Source organism: Fulmarus glacialis, unplaced genomic scaffold (assembly GCF_000690835.1).
Source record: "Fulmarus glacialis isolate BGI_N327 unplaced genomic scaffold, ASM69083v1 scaffold18126, whole genome shotgun sequence".
Taxonomy (NCBI): domain Eukaryota; kingdom Metazoa; phylum Chordata; class Aves; order Procellariiformes; family Procellariidae; genus Fulmarus; species Fulmarus glacialis.
The window spans coordinates 4,225-20,664 of record NW_009217664.1 but is presented as its reverse complement, the minus strand read 5'-3'; the positions used below and the strand labels follow the sequence as shown (position 1 = coordinate 20,664).

General features: G+C 51.0%; 1 protein-coding gene across 1 annotated transcript; it reads left to right on the top strand.

Moving 5' to 3' along the window:
- The first annotated feature begins 1,405 nt into the window (after positions 1–1,405).
- On the top strand, positions 1,406–15,003 carry L3MBTL2 (l(3)mbt-like 2 (Drosophila)). The gene is made up of 14 exons (XM_009579763.1): positions 1,406–1,669; positions 1,917–2,050; positions 2,368–2,491; positions 3,475–3,554; positions 4,479–4,596; positions 4,958–5,092; positions 5,796–5,884; positions 7,562–7,793; positions 8,514–8,593; positions 9,195–9,299; positions 10,514–10,661; positions 11,537–11,619; positions 13,480–13,714; positions 14,486–15,003. The coding sequence occupies exons 1-14, from the start codon at positions 1,444–1,446 to the stop codon at positions 14,557–14,559; spliced, it is 1,863 nt and encodes a 620-aa protein (XP_009578058.1). The 5' UTR covers positions 1,406–1,443; the 3' UTR covers positions 14,560–15,003.
- The last annotated feature ends 1,437 nt before the right edge of the window (positions 15,004–16,440 follow it).

Genomic DNA, 16,440 nt, shown 5'->3' with positions numbered 1-16,440 from the left:
TGCTGCCGGGCTGGTGCTGGAGGGGATGATGGGTCTGACCCGGGCGGGGTGGGCCTCTGCATCCCCCTCGCCTCTCTGAGGAGGTTGCGGGTGATGCTGTTCTTGCTCGTCAGCCCTGGGAACTTGTAACATGTCTGCAAGTTTCGTTCATACTGTTTGGTGGAACAGTAATGATCCAAAGATGCTCACTTCCTGTGAGCTGAAGGAAGGTGCACCCCCAGAAAGGGGTGAGAAGGAGCTGAATGTGCTTTTTTTGAGGAGTTCAGGCCTTTCAGACCTCAGGAATATTGTCTGAGGATGTGGATCTGCAGGAGAGCAGCTCGGTCTTTAGGGAACAACCTGGGTACTTTGGGTCTGTTTTGTGTGAAAGCCAGGGAGGATGTGGGGAGAAAGCAGTGAGTGATGTCTGATCTTCCCGTTCGTGTGTCTGTAATAATACCCAGGAGCCGGGGATCAGAGGGAATTTAGCACTGGAAGGTGATGGAGTTGCTGCTGATCTTCTGTTGTTGCCTGCTTGGATGAACAGTTGTATCCTGGTGCCTCATGTGGCTGTTCTAATCCACCTTTCTGTTCCATCGCTCCTTGTGTTGATGCTGGCTTCTTGCTGCTCTTTCATGAGTTGCTAACACCTTTTCCCAGCTTCTTTTGTGCTTATTTGGAGCCCAGTTCTAGATTATTCTAGTCTGAGAAACAGTCACTGGATTTCTGTGCTCTCTTCAATCACTACCTTTCTGCTCTCTTGCTGTAACAGCAAATACAAAGAGCTAGTGAAGATGTTTAGTTGTGGAGACATCTGGTTATAGGGAAAAACTCTTAACAAACATTGTTCTGTCATCCTGCTGATGCAGCTTCTGAACTGGTCGGCTGTGGACTATGGAGTTTCCAAAGAACATGAACCTTCTCCAGAGTCGAGTTTGTCCTGCTGACATCCAGGCTGTACTGGTCTTGTGAGCTAAGGTGGCCAGGGTGTGCAGCTTTGTGCTCAGCGCTCAAGTTTGCAATGACTTTAATGTTGATGGTGTTTGCACTGCTGTGCAGTTGTTGGGAGAGACAGTGCCTGGAAAGACACAGTCTCCTCTGTCTTTGTCAGCATGGCAGTGTAGTTCCCTGTATTCTTTCCACGTTCCTCAAACTTTTTTCTATGTAGCTGCAGCTCCGTGGCTGTTTGTTTGCTCTTAGGAAGCAGAATGCAGCCTGTGAAATGCTTGTAAAGGGCCCTGCCACAGGGGGAATAGCTTCCCTGCTAGGGATTCAGACTCCTGCCTCTGGGGTTGTTAAGTGGACTTCTTGCTCACCCTGAGGCCTCTCCCCAGTCCAGGAGGCCCCCCAGCAGTGAAAGCAGGCTTGTTGTGGGGTGTGGGGTAAAATCTCTGTTTTAAAGCAGACTGGCTCTTTTTTCAGTTGGTGTCTACTTTTGGCCACAAGACTTCATCTTTGGAGCGGATGGAGGAGGAGGGCGATGACGATGAGGAGGATGATGAATTGGACATCTTCGGGGGTTATGACAGCTTCCGGGGCTACAACAGCAGCATGGGCAGTGACAGCAGCTCCTGTCTGGATGAGTCTAGTGATGATGAGGTGGCAGACCGGGAAGCTGGAGAGCTTCCGACCTCTCCTGTGCACCAGCCGTCCACAGGCCGGCTCACAGAGGACAGCGGCTCCGAGCCAGGTACTACCCTACCTGCCTGTTCCATCTAAAGCACGTGTGTGATGGAAAGAACAAAAGGGCTGGGGGAGCCAAAGGGTGTATGAGTGCACCTTGAGTATGCTTTGGGAACAGCACTGGATTGAGCCTGCATTTTCTGGGCTACTTGGGGGAGCTGCTATGTGCAATGAGGGTTACCTGGGCTTGGTTCTGTCCTTGTAATGCATCGACCCTGCCAACCGCTCACGTTTTTGTGCCTTCCTTCTCTCAGCTGTGTGCGAGATGTGTGGCATTGTGGGCACCAGGGAGGCTTTCTTCTCCAAGACCAAACGTTTCTGCAGTGTCTCCTGCTCCAGAAGCTACTCCTCAAACTCCAAGAAGGCCAGCATCCTGGCCAGACTGCAAGTGAGTCAAAATCCTTCCTTCTTCCCTGGGAATGGAGCAGGATGTGCCTGTGGTTGCTCTCTAGTTAAAGATCAGACTGCCATTACCAGTGGCTTGTTCTTCTTGCCTGAAGTCCCCAGAGAACGCACGCCAGCTGAAAGGTGGTGCTCCCTAGAAGCTGAGGAGGGACATATTGATATTTTTTACCTGCTGTTTCTTGTTCTTGTGAGCATTAGTAAAAATTGTAGTAACCTGTAAGTCACCCCAAGGAAGAGATGCATGCCCTGCTGGCTTCCTCTTCTGTGCCACTGGTGTTCCTAATGTTCCTTCTTTTGTAGGGGAAGCCACCAACGAAGAAAGCTAAAGTCCTGCACAAGGCAGCCTGGTCGGCCAAGATTGGGGCCTTCCTCCATTCGCAGGGAACGGGGCAGCTGGCAGATGGGACACTGACAGGCCAGGATGGTGAGTGTAGGAGGCGTGAGGAGATGCAGCTACTGGAGCCACAGAAATGGGGACACCTGGAGGGCTGTAAGCTCTACAGTCTGCTCTTCCTCCCCTCTGGTACACTGCCTTGTACTGAAACAATGTTTGTGGATCACTCTGACCCAGGCTGGCAGGACACAGGGCACGTCTCTCTGGTGCTAACGGAGCCCTGGTGGGTTCCTGCCCATCCACTATTGCAGCCTCATCCTCGTTCCTGGTGTAACTTGCCCTGGAGCGTAAGCTCTGTAGTCACAGTCCCACGAGGTGCTGACTTCTGCTGGCAAAGTTGACTTAAAGGTGTCCTGCTGCTCCTAGCCGTTCGCTGCCCAATTGCCTGTGGAGTTATATTTGACCTGAGTCACTCACTGATCAACTTGAGGAACAACCAGTCACTGCAGCCAAAGGAGTAGCAAGCTGCTATGTTAGGGCAAATCAGGAATTGATCCCTGAGCAGACTGCTGCTGGAGCAGAGCTGTAGCCTTGGATCAGGAGTGATTGTGGGATTAATATCCCAGTGCTTCACTCTGATTTTCCTAGCACCCTCTGGGGAAGCAAGCGCTGCAGATATGACCCTGCAGTGTTGCTGCTGAGAGGCAAAGCCGCTAAGCGGTTTAGCGCTGACAGGATGCAGTCTCCTCTCTCCTCGGAGTACTTGAGCCCTGGGCTGGATTTGACCCCTTTTTTTGCCCCTCCTGCCCCCCCCCTCCACAAAAGCAAGTGACAGCAAGGGTTGATTAATAATATATTGTGCCTCTTGCAGGGGCTGGTCCCCATGCACTCGTAGGATCTAGTTCCCCACCGGGGAAAATGCACTGGAACGCAGAGTCCTTGTGTGTTGGGGCAGAGGGTTCTGTCCCAGAGCAAGCCACAATGTAGCTGCAAGCTGTAGTCTAGAGGTAACTGAGCACTTTGTGCCTTTTCTATAATCTCACCTGATTTTCTTCTCTCGTGTCTGCTTATAGCACTCGTCCTGGGCTTTGACTGGGGAAAGTACCTGCAGGAGCACGGCTTCAAGGCAGCTCCTGTCAGCTGCTTCAAACATGTGAGTTCTTTGCTGTGCCTCGCAGGGCACATGAGACATGTCATATGCATGGGACTCTCCTGTACTCCTGTGAAAAGTGGTGGAGAGAGACCTGGGGAACTGGTTATTAAGCCCCAGCTGATGCAAGGAAGGAAGCTGGGGCTTCTCACAGCTAAGAGTGGGACTCCCACAGAGGGACCAGGAGTTTTGGGGGAGGAAGCAGAGGGGGACGTGGTAGAAGCACTGCCAGTCGTGATGGCCCAGTGCTGGCTGGGGACAGAATTAGTTCTGACTGGGGGGGATAGCGGAAAACTCCCGGTTGCCTTTGCAGTTTGTGTGGGTGAGCACACAGCCCAGGCTGATGTGCAGGGAGGAACTCAGCTTATGTGGGCCAGGCAGTAGCTGCCCCTCCAGCATGTCTGGGTTCCTGTCGTACTGATTTGCAATCCTTGTGGGCCAAGTAGCTGAGGCAGATACGTGGAAGAATGGCAGTTCTTAGGTATTATAGCAGCCCCAGCCTGTCTGTGTATTAAGACTCACTTGTTATGTTCCTTTTGAGTTGTGATCTGTGATAATATTAAAAAAAATTTATTTTTCTTCAGGATAGGTCAGGAGACACGGCAGTTTGGTGGTTAGGGATTTTGATACCATAGAGGAATGGCAGCAGCTACTTTGGGATAATAGGGCAGCTGGCATTGAAATAGTTAAGTGTTGTGTACAATGTTCTGCTTTTTGGGATTCTCTGTGAACACCCCAGTGAGATGTTGGGACAGTTCGGTTGCATTTCCAGCTGTTGGCACATATAGGAAGGGTAAGGCATGCAAAACTGGGCCTAAGATGAAAGTGTAGCTGCCTAACACATATCTCTGAAAGCTAGAATGGGGGCCTGAGCCCTGCTCTAACTGTCAATGTCCCTCTCCCATCGTGGCTGCCTCAATCCTTCAGGTGCCACTCTTCGACCAGTGGGATGATGTGGTGAAAGGTATGAAAGTGGAAGTGCTGAACAGTGATGCCGTGCTCCCCAGCCGTGTGTACTGGATTGCATCCGTCATCCAGACTGTAGGTATGTCTCCAATGTAATTCCCGACAGATGGGGATGGCTAACCTCTGAAGGAAGCTTTAGAGAGCTGAGTGTAGCTGGTCAAGCAAAACATCAGCTCTTTGGAGCTCTGCAACTGCTGAGACATTTTCGAACAGGCGATACCACGGTGCAGGGGTGGGAGGAAACCAGCATCTCATTCCTCTTCTGGTTGCTGGGCTCTTTTGAGGAGGGTTCTGCTTCCAGTATGGCTGGAGAAGCTCTGATAACCTATGCAGAGCTCTGAAGGCCCTGCTGTAGGAACTAAGCCTGTGGTGCCCAACAGGGAGAGGAGAAATTCTTGGCCTCTAACACTTTTCTCTGGTTGTCTGCTCTGTCCTGGCAGGGTACAGGGCCCTTCTGCGATATGAGGGCTTTGAGAATGATGCTGGCCATGACTTCTGGTGCAATTTGGGTACAGTGGATATTCACCCCATTGGCTGGTGTGCCATCAACAGCAAAATCCTGGTACCACCACAAAGTGAGTGTGGGGCGAGAGGGGTCAGCACGTGCCTGGGCATGGAGAAGCCTTGGTTTATGCGTAGCGCAGTGGGACAGGTGCTCCCGCTGTATGTGGGACCACAGGTCCATTTGTGCTCTGAGTTACAAGGAACAGTTAGCATTTTGAGAAGCTGGAGGCTGCTTGGACTGCTCCCTCTGCATCTCCCTATGGTTGACCCTGGGGGTGCTGTTTGCAGAGCTGGTGTCAGACCTATGGACAGAGGCTAATGCAGGTGGCTGTTCCTCCTTCTGACCCACACAGTGGCTAGGCTTAACCTTTGGGGGAACTTTTTGGTCCTACATCCTGGACAGTGTCTCTGGGGAGTGCACTGGATCCAGTCACTGCTCAGCTAGCAGTTAGGAGAGGGATGCCAGTTTAGCAGAATTCTGGCAAGCTGAGGTTTGGTTGGTATGGCTGGTGTGGTTTTGCTCTAATACCACTTCCACATCGAGATCAGTGGAGTTGGGTGTCTGCTTGGACCAGTCCGTTCTGTAATGGTGATCCCTTGCAGCCAGTTGTGGGGGCGAACTTGTAGAACAGGGTCTGCCTGAGAGCAGGTACAGGATCTGAATGTGAAGAAGACCTTTTAATGCAGATGGACTCTCAGAGAGGAAGAAAGGTGTAGTGTGGAGCTGTAATTCCTTCAGTCATAAAGATGTGCTTTTTCCCTGTGCATATGTAGCTATCCATGCCAAGTACACTGACTGGAGAAGTTACCTCATGAAAAAACTGGTGGGAGCCAGGACCATCCCAGTGGATTTCCACATCAAGGTAAATGTGGGAGGCTGTCATTTTATGTGTGGAAATGAAGCTGAAGCCAAGAGATGTGTGCGCAGCACGTCTCTTCTGTTTCTGATCTGTGCAACTCCTCTATGTGTCCCCTTGAAACCTGGGCAGGACAGGGTCAGTGAGACACCTGTCATGATGCGGTAGGTAATGGCACAGCCCCTATGCCCTGTCAGCACAACCATTTCTCCTTTGGGTCATAGATGGGCTTTAAAAGCTGTTGTCATGTCAACCTCTGCTGGAAAATACTGGGGATGAGTTTGCTTTTTTGCTGAAGGGAGGGGTCAATGCAGCTCCAACCTGGGCTTTTCCTGCCCTGTTTTAGTGCTAGGGAATGGCTGGGGAGAGTCAAAAACCTTTGCCTTCAGGTAGCACGGCAGCCTGCAGGGAGCAAGAGGGGCGCAGGCTCCCTCGAAGTGCACGGAAGCAGCTATGCTGTAGCCTTGCCAGCTTTACAGTTCTTGTGGTGTAGCCTGCACCGAGGTTAGACCTTGTCGGGGAGAAGAGACTCTTTTATCACTGGCAACTTAGTAAACCACAGATAAGGAAGACGGTCCCAGAGACAGCAGGCAGGAAGGCGGGTGATGGGTTTTCCTGTGTGTGAGGTAATTGGTGACATAGAGCTGGAGACGTTGACATAGTTGGTGTTTCCCTTGTTGCTTCTCAGAAAGTTGAGAGGATGTTCGTAGCTGCTTGTTCCTGGGCCACACCTTGTAGCTGGGAGCTCACGCCATGGAAGGCATGTGGTAGAGGGAGACAGATGTCAGTATCTTTCTCCCCCCACCTTTCTCCCACTCCCACCTAATGAATAGGGGGTGGAAGGGGAAGTTTGTCCCATAAAAGTTCTTCTGGATTCAGGTGCAGGCTAGTATGGATGTCTGAGTCTGTTCTGAGCTGTGGCTCGTAGTTGCTGCACAGCTTTCTGGGCTCTCCAGTGCCAAAATGTCAGGTGTTCTATAAACACCTTTGGGTATTTATGGATGAGTAAGGCTGGGCTGTATCAGCAAATTGAAAGTCTCAGGAAAACAAACAAACAAACAAAAAAACCCAACCAACCAAAAAACCCCCCCCAAAAAACCCCAGAAGGCAGCCAGTGTTCTCTTTTCATGTTGCCCACACCTTTGGGTCAGTCTGCAGAGTAACTCTGGTATTGGAGGTGGAGTTGGCAGATAGATCATCATGTTTCTCAACCCCTGATTAGAGTTAAAAGGGCCTGACCTCTTTTAAAGTCAACTGAAAATCCCGTTGCCCTTTGGGAAGCTACACCTCTAACTGCTTCCAGCCTTGAAACCCTTATGGTCTCTTTCATGACTGAAAAAGGCATGCAATTCTGATCTGTTTCTCACACTCAGAACATTCACACAAGGTGCCGGCTGAGCACGGCTGCTGGGCAAGGGTGGGGTAGCTGTTAGGGGGCCACAGGACAGGGGAGACTTAAGGGGTGTGTGCCCAACCATGCTGTCATTTGTGGGGCTGGCAGCTCCCTGTCCCCCTGATGAACCCACTCTCATGCATCCCTTCCCAGAAGTGTCTCCCAGTCAGCTTTGGGCAGTGGAGGGGGTTGGCCAGCATGTCTGTGGGGAAGGTGGTTCTCTGAAGTGTTTGGATAAGGAAAACACCAAGTGCAATTGATCTCCAACCTCCTCTGTTGGTTGTTGCCAGATGGCGGAGAGCATGAAGTACCTGTTCCGGCAAGGCATGCGGGTGGAGGTGGTGGATAAGAACCATGTGTCCCGGACGCGCATGGCAGTGGTGGACACGGTGATCGGGGGCAGACTGAGACTCCTCTATGAGGATGGCGACAGCGATGATGACTTCTGGTGCCACATGTGGAGTCCCCTCATCCATCCTGTGGGCTGGTCACGGAGAGTGGGCCACAGCATGAAGAAGACGGGTAGGGATCAGGCCTCCACAAGCATCTTCTGATTTGCTATGAGATGCCTGGGCCTGCTGTTGACACCAGTTTTGACATGCTGGGAGCCAGGCAGCTGCCTTGGGACCTGGCAGATAAGGTCTATGCGGTTGTGTGTCTGCTGCTTTTCCCCCTGCATAGATAAAAGCCCAGCGATTTGCTGCCACAGGTCGGGACGGGGGGGCTGTAGGGTTTCTTACCTGAAGCAGGTAGTCTGTCCCCACAGTGTGTGAGAATGCAGAGTCTGCAACATCACAGGTGTTTCTAGTGTTTTTGAGGAAATTCATGCTGGCTTCTGTAAGACTGCATGCCGTCAGGTTGTGTTTTTTCTGGACTTTACAGAGAGGAATTCTTGATCAGCTTAGACTGGCAGAAAAAACAAGACTTGAGCCTTCTGATCCTTTTGATTGTGTCTCCCTTCCTTGCTGCTTCTCCCTGGTGATTACAGCTGCATGTAGAGGTGTTATCACTAACCCTCAGAAAGATCATCCATCTGCTTTTGAGCAAGCCCTGCATCACAGCCCATGTTATGGGAAGGTGTAAGAGGGACTGACCTGTGTTTTTTCATTACTCTTCTCATGGTCTCTGATCTCGCTTTTTTATAGCTGCTGAGTTCTTACCAGATAATTAATAGCCAATGTGTTTTCTTACTGCAGTTGCTGCAGGTTTCTTACCTCTCTTTGTTTCTTCCATTCCTCACAGAAGAAAAACGCAGTGACATGGCAAACCATCCCACCTTCCGGAAGATTTACTGTGATGCTGTCCCCTATCTGTTTAAGAAGGTAAGAAAAGGCTGCCTTTCTGGGTTGGCCACAGCAAAGGAAGCAATGATACCACTTCCTTCCTTGGGTATATATGCTGCTGTGTGGGTTGTTGAGGATGGCTCGTTTGTCACTCTTACAGCTATAGGGCAGTAAGGTGTTTGGGGTGTCAAGGCTGTGGTTGGGCAGGGGCAGGTCAAAATAGAAAGATGGAAGAACCAAAAAACAATGACAGATTGAGGTACTCAATTGAAGGGCGATCAGTTGCTTGGAACTTCGAGTTGGAGAGGGAAGACGATTGCATGGGAGAGACCAGTTCGGACAAGGGGCTGGATCATACTGGGAAGGACTGATATGAGAAGGAAGCTTGCTTTGCTGTGGAGCAGTGGCTGAGTGCTGGGCCTGGCACTCTGACCAGAGCCTTGGCAGGAGATTGCTGACACAAACACAGCATTGGTTTGGCTGCCTCTTTGTATTTCTTGTAATTTTTCTTCTTTCCCCTCCTAACTTGGGTTGAGCCAAGTAAAGAAGCTCTAATCCTGTTTGCACTTGGTGCGATTGGTGTCAGGATGGGGCTGTCCCATACCCCTGACAGCACATGGTATACCGGACTCTCCCTTAGGTACGAGCTGTTTATGCTGAAGGTGGATGGTTTGAGGAAGGCATGAAGCTGGAGGCCATTGACCCCCTTAATCTGGGCAACATTTGTGTGGCCACTGTTTGCAAGGTAAGTTCAGTGGGCAGAAGGGGGTCTATTGTGCTTACCTGAGATAACCCTGCCTCTCCTCAGGTCTTTGCAAATTAATAAGACCAGGTAGAATTCTGGATGAGGGAGAGGAGAGGGCTGTCAAGAGAAGTAGGCAGCTGGTGTGTGGAGGGAATTGGGGCATTACCTCAGAGGTCTGAGAAGCCGATGAGACCAACAGTTGTCCACATGTGCCTAAGTGGACAGCATGAAGATGACCGTGCTTGGTCTGCAAGCTAACTGTCCAGTGTGGGTGACTGGCAGCCACCCATTCTTCACCCTTGGGCATGCAGCAGGGAAGATTTGTTCTCCAGTTCTTGGAGTGCATAAAGAGAGGCTTCTGTAGTGCTGCCTTGAGGAGAGAAAGGAGAGGGGAAGAGTTGTGGGGTGACCTCAGTGTGGGGAATAGGGTGTGTCTGTATGGGCAGCATTCACTGGTGTAGGAAGCTGAGCATGGATGTGTGTCCTGCAATCTCTCTTGATGACGTGGTGGTGAGCTCTACTCCTGTGCTAGTGTTGAGACGTAAATTGCTTGGTCAGGTTTCCTCGGTGAGGATATGGCATGTCCTAAAGCATAGCATCGACTTGGGCTTTTCTTGCTCCCTCAAGAAGCTCTTTGCCCTTGTAGAACCCAAGCAGAGGACTTTGACACCTGGGGTTTGGCAGGGGGATGCTAGGAAAGCTCTTTGTGTCTGTAAAATGTTCCCTTCAGCCATTGCTTGGAAATGTGAAGAGGTTGGGGCAGACGTGCCTGTCACATTTGGTAGGCACCAATTACCAGTGAGTGACAGGATGGGACAAGTCTTGTTGCTGTTCAGGAAGTGGCAAGTTTTAGGTGGTCCCCTTCCCTTCTGTCCAGTTACAAATTCATGACCTGGCTGGTGTAGAGGGTCTCTGGGCTGCCAATAAAGTCTGTTTCTGAGGGAGAACAGAACTCCTGACCATTTATAGCGGAGTCCTTTTCACAAGGCTATTGGTGTTGATCCTAGTCCTGCAGAAATTGCTGCATTGGGGATTAGCTTGTGTTGACTAACATATCCGGAGAAGCTACTGCATGCTCTGGAGCATATAACATTGCATTTTACTATCTAGCGGCAATTGTGATCCATCTGTGGCGACTCTTGGGAGGATCATTTGAGAGGAGAGGCTTTAGAGCAAGCGAAGCTCTACACTCATGCCCTTCACTCCCATCTCAGGTCCTCTTGGATGGGTATCTCATGATCAGCATTGATGGAGCCACGTCTGCTGATGGCTCTGACTGGTTCTGCTATCATGCCTCCTCACACGCCATCTTCCCTGTCAACTTCTGTCAGAAGAACAGCATCGATCTGACCCCTCCAAAAGGTGAGATTTGGACTCTGCCCTGTGGTACAAATCTGCATGCAGAATCTGCTGGGCTGTGCTTTTCTGGTTCAGATGAATCAAAACCACTAGGTCCCAATCTGCCTGTTTTTAGGGGAGACAGGGCTGGTTCAGAGAGCCAGTCCATTTGACCTCTGCCCATATACCAAGTCTTGGTACTTTATGGAAGGAAGTAACATCTCTAGAGGGTGTTAATGACGTGGTGGTTAGCTCCTGGTGGATCAGTGGGAGAGGTGTATGATCCCCAAACTGAACAGAATCAAAGGTTTAAAGGACAAGGAGGGTGGGAAGGGATAAGTAGAGCTATTGCTGCATGACTCAGTACTTTTAAGTGGCAGGAGTCACCTCTATTCTTCTTGTATGAATAAATCTGAGACCAATATTTCTGCAAAATCTTGAGAGGCGATCACCCTAGGAGTGTTTTTACTGCCTCGTCTAGCCATACCCAAAAAGGCCTGCTCTGAATTTCTGTGTTGCAGCACTTTTGTGCGGTGCTATTCTGTCTTCCTTTGATGTTCATGCTGGTGGGAGAAAGGTTGGTCTCAGTGGTATGTTTTGAACATACTTCTTCCTATCTGCTGCTTCTCCTCACCTTTCTCTGTGGTCTGGATATGTGACTGACACAGGTGTTCAAAGTTGCAGCTTGCCCTTTTCCGTATTTGCCCACTGGAGGGGGGTGCTGGTCTGCCGTGGAATCTGTGCACTAGATTTACGTCCAAGATCAGGCTGTATGTGCTGGTTAATGAAACTGCTTTGCAACCAGTTGCTATGCCTCCTTCCTGCCTATTCTGCCTTTTTTCCCAGCTGATCTGCCCAGTGACTGCCTTTTTCCCCCTGACCATTTCTTCCTGCTGCAGGGCAAGATGCACAGACCTTCAACTGGGAAAATTACCTGGAAAAGACTAAATCAAGACCTGTTCCAGCACGGCTCTTCAACACAGTGAGTGCTGCCAGGAACAAGAGATGTGTAGGGATGCTTGCAGTCAGCAAGGAGGAGCACAAGAGCTCTGGCTGTTACAGAACGGTTAGGTGGAAGGGACCCCTGGAGGTCACCTTGTCCAACCCTTGCTGCTCAAGGAGGGTCACCTAGAGCTGGTTGCCCAGGACCACATCCAGATGGCTTTTGAATATCTCCATGGATGGAGACTCTACAACCTCTCTGGACAACCTGTGCCAGTGCTCAGTCACCCTCACGGTAAAAAGTGTTTCCTCGTGTTCAGAGGGAACCTTCTGTGTTTCAGTTTGTGCGCATTGCCTCTGGTCCTGTCCCTGGGCACCACTGAGAAGAGCCTGGCTCTGTCTTCTTTGTACCCTCCCTTCAGATATTCACATACATTGATAAGATCCCCCTGAGCCTTCTCTTCTCCAGGCTGAACAGTCCCAACTCTCTCAGCCTCTCCTCATATAAAAGATGCTTCAGTCCCGTCATCATCTTCCTGGCCCTTTGCTGGACTCTCTCTAGTATGTCCATGTCTCCCTTGTACTGGGGAGCCCAGACCTGGACACAGCACTCCAGGTGTGGCCTCACCAGTGCAGAGGGGAAGGATCACGTCCCATGATCTGCTGGTAACATTCCTCCTAATGCAGCCGAGGATACCATTAGCCTTCTTTGTCCAACTGGCACATTGTTGGCTCATGTTCAACATGGTGTCCACCAGGACCTCCAGGTCCTTTTCTGCCAAGCTGCTTTCCAGCCAGTCGGCCCCCAGCATGTGCTGGTGCCTGGGGTTGTTCCTCCTCAATGTAAATGTTCCTCCTTTACATTTCCTTTTGTTGAGCTGCATGAGGTTCCTGTCAGACCATTTCTTCAGCTTGTCAGGGTCCCTCTGGATGGCAGCACCACCCTCTAGTATATCAGTCTCTCCTCCCAGTTTTGTATCCAGCAAACTTGCTGAGTTTGACATGACACTCTGTCATGTCATCCAGATAATTAATGAAGACACTGAACAGGATTGGACCCCATATTGTCCCCTGGGGTAGACTGCTCATTACCAGCCTCCAACTAGACTTCATGCCATTAATAATCACTCTCTGGGCGCAGCCACTCAGCCAGTTTTCAGTTCACCTCACTGTCTCCTCACCCAGCCCATACTTCCATCAGCTTCTCTATGAGGATCTTATGGGAGACAGTGTCAAAAGCCTTCCTGAAGTCAGGGTAGACAATATCCAATGTCTTTACTGGGCTGCTCTTTTCTGCCAGTCAGCACTTCTAAGGAGAGCCCAAGGCACGGAAGCGTGCGCTCTCCAAGTAAAGCCCCTGTTTGGCTGGTCAGGACCAGCAGTGTCATGCCTTTGTGGATGTAATGATATCTTGGTCCCTCTGAGTGTGACCTGTGATTCTCTAGTGTTTCCAAGAGCTCCAGGCTCCTGGTGGGTTCTGCACAACTTATTGCCTGTGGACATGTGGCTGGCACTTGGATGGAGCGGGTCTGCTTTGCATCAGCAAAACTTCTGCAGCACCTGGGCCTGTGCTGATCTTTCTGATTTCCCAGGGCTATCTCAGGTTAATGGGTTTGATCGGGTGTCCCTTAGCTGCTGCCTGCTGCTCCCCCTAGGTCAGGATCTTGTTTCTAAAGGCTGGGCTGAGATTCACTAAGGACACAGCTGGCCTTGGATCTATTCATGTGTGCCCCGTACTGTTACGCGACTGGTTGGTTCTGTTGCGTGACTGCGGGCTTGTTCTCTCTCTGCTTGCTTTAAGCTGAAGCCTGTAGCTGTTCTAGGCTGTTGGTGGCCGGGTGTGGGTTTGGACTGGGTGCAATGGCCTTGGGTTTTCTTTTTTCATTTTTTCTGCACCCAGGACTGCCCAAACCATGGCTTCAAGGCAGGCATGAAGGTGGAAGCAGTGGACCTGATGGAGCCCCGGCTCATCTGTGTGGCCACAGTGAAGCGTGTAGTCCACCGTCTCCTTAGCATCCATTTTGATGGCTGGGACAACGAGTATGACCAGTGGGTGGACTGCGAGTCTCCAGATATTTATCCTGTGGGGTGGTGCGAGCTGACAGGCTACCAGCTTCAACCACCTGTTGTTCCAGGTGAGTGAAGATTTGACTGTGGTTTCTAACATTAGAGGCAAAGGTTTCCTTCCTCCTGCTCTGTGAATGGCTCCTCCTTTTTGGGCCTTGTAGAGAGGAGAAAATTGCCTCCTTGATTTGCACCGGCTACCATAAGTTGTCCTCTGCTGCCACACATTCTAGCAGCTGGCAGAAGGAGGAGTCTGTGGTGGGGAGAAAACAGCCTGAGACTTGAGGTTGGCTCTGTTTTCCCTCTGTTCCCCCACCTGCACACCAACAGAGAATTGCTCCTGATAAAGTCAGGTAGAGTTCCAGGTGGTCCTATCCCTGCACAGCTCCCTTTTATTAAGCGTACCTACAGTCTCAGCCAGGTAACAGGGGGAGCTCGGCCCCTGCTCCCTTTTCTCATCAATTCTCTGACTCTGTCTGTAAAAGGTAAGAGCATCCCTCTCAAGAGTTTATTCCTTCCCTTGTTGCAGGGAGGCCACTGCCTCGCCTTTGCAGATGTTTTCCTTCTTGTCCCAAGCTACGAATCTTGTTTCTTTACCGCCCCTGCCAATATCTACTGAGCCTCTCTCCCCCATGCTGCCCCAGCCTGCCACCCTGGGCCCTCGCCTGGAAGCACAGACAGCAACTGCGCTGGAGCCTTGCTTTCCCCTCAGCTGGTTGTCTCGGGAAGAGGGCGTTGGCTCGGGGGGACGGGTATATCTTGTTTCTCGCTTATGTCACTTCATCCCAGTTACCTACTGGTTATGGGACTTGGCTTTCGTTTCCCTCTCGTCTCCATGACAGAGCCCACAACTCCAGTGAAGGCCAAGGAGGTGCCCAAGAAGAAGAAGAAACCCTATGGAAAGAAGAGTGAGTGATGTTTGATTAGTGCCCTCCCGCTCGCTCGCAGGCTGGGCGCAGTTAGAGGAACCCTGTCCATGTCCCGTCAGAGCAGGAGAGAGAGGCCTTTTGCTGTGGATGCCCTCAGTTAGCTGTGGGTTTGACAACAGCTTCATCCTTCTTAACTGCCCCCATTGCCTAAGAGAGCAGAGAGCTGTGTGTGTGGGAAGGATCTGTTTTGCAGTCTGTTTTCTGTTGGCCGAGGTATAGATGGTGCTTGCTTCCAGGCGTGAGGTTGTGCTGCTTTCCCCACTGTGTCCATGGTTGGAGGGAGATGGTTTGCTGCAGCTGGAAGGTAGCTGGAGAGCAACCCTGCCTGCTTTGTGCTGAGGGAAAGAAGGCCTTAAGATGGCTGAAGAGGCCAGTAGCGGGGCTGGACCATGTTATTGTTTCATCTTGTCGTTGTTGTTGTCATTGTTGCATTAGCTGTGGCAAATCATGTGTAGAAAGGCAAGAAATTCCTTCCTGGGGGGTGGAGAGGAAAGGACATCTAAAGAATATAAAGACGTTCAACATAAATAAAAACGTCTGCTAAAAATGAAAACATTAATGCTACAGTGTCCATGCCTTGGAGCCATCATGCCCATTGCCTAGGACTAGACCCAGACAGGTAAGCAAAGCTGACTCTAGACTGATTCCAACAGGACCCGCTCCTCGGAAGTTAAGCACACACTGAAGTGCCTTGCCTTTAATGAAGGAGAACATGGAGGAGCATATTTTGAGATGATGACTATAGAGTTTTTCTCCAGTAGGCCATTTCTGTCGAGTTGGCAGCTAATGACCATGTAGCTTGCTGGTCAGTTGTGCTGGTCCCTGGCCTGTGGTTTCTCAGTGGAGCAGGGTTGCTGATTTTCCAGGGGAAAAGAAACACACTTTTCCCCATGCTCTGTTATCTCTTTGTTAAGGAAAAAAGTTACCTGCCAAAACCCGCAACGTCAAGCAGACTGTCAGGAAGCCTTCCGCCCTGAGGATGAAACGAGAAGCAAAAGCTGCCAGCAAGGCTTTGCGAGAGCCAACACCTCTCGAGAGTAAGGGAGTGAGCTACTCTACCTAGTAGCCACATGCGACTCGCGTACACCCTGCATGCCACCGGCCCTCACGAGGCCTGTGCTACCTCTTGCCCATTAAGTCATGGGTGCCCCCAGGCAAGGAAAGGCAGTACATGACAAATGTCCTTCTCCACTCCTCCAGAGACAGAGAGAGTGGAAGAAGGCCTTTGCTGGCTTTCCGTGGGAAGTTTTGCCTCCTGAGGAGGTTTGGTGACACCAGTATAGCTGGATATCTTGATACTGCTGATGCCTGCTGAGGGCCTGGCTGCCCTACTGAGCAGTCTGGTTGTGCAAGGTCAGTTAGGGAGGATAGTCAAGACGGACATGTCAAAAGTGCGCTGTCACATCCCCATAAGGGCTGTCGCAGCATGTGAACACAGCCCACTGCGCTGAGGACCAAAAGATGTGACCAGAAGAGCATCTGGCAGCTGGGTCACCTGCCAACCTTAGTGGGTGTTGGGGAAGAGTGTGGGTGAGTTGCTTTGTGCACATGGGGATGCAGCCTCATGAAGGTCCCCATTGCTCACCAAGGTTCAATTTCCCCTGTGTGGGCCCAGGCAGGTAGAGAATGGACCACGCTGGCTTTTCCTCTCTCAGCCGTAGGAGAAGTTGTTCTTGGGAGCAGGCAGCTGAATGCTGCCAGGGTTTAGTCCCATCCTGATTGCTGCTGTGACCATGGATAGATTTGTGCCAGCAAGACAGGGCTGCCTGTGGTAAGGGACCCTCAAGAAGTGGGCTGGAAGCCTGGGGCATTTTGAGTATCTGCATAAACAGAGCTGAGCTGGTTCTGGGGTGCTGCAGGTAGAGCAA

What these genes read in the sequence shown, in the direction of transcription:
- L3MBTL2 (XM_009579763.1), top strand. Translation starts at nt 1,444, where the DNA reads ATGGAGGAGGAGGGCGATGACGATGAGGAGGATGATGAATTGGACATC. An exon ending in CCACAGCATGAAGAAGACGG is followed by an intron (nt 7,794 to 8,513) that starts GTAGGGATCAGG and finishes CATTCCTCACAG; the next exon opens with AAGAAAAACGCAGTGACATG. An exon ending in CGATCTGACCCCTCCAAAAG is followed by an intron (nt 10,662 to 11,536) that starts GTGAGATTTGGA and finishes TTCCTGCTGCAG; the next exon opens with GGCAAGATGCACAGACCTTC.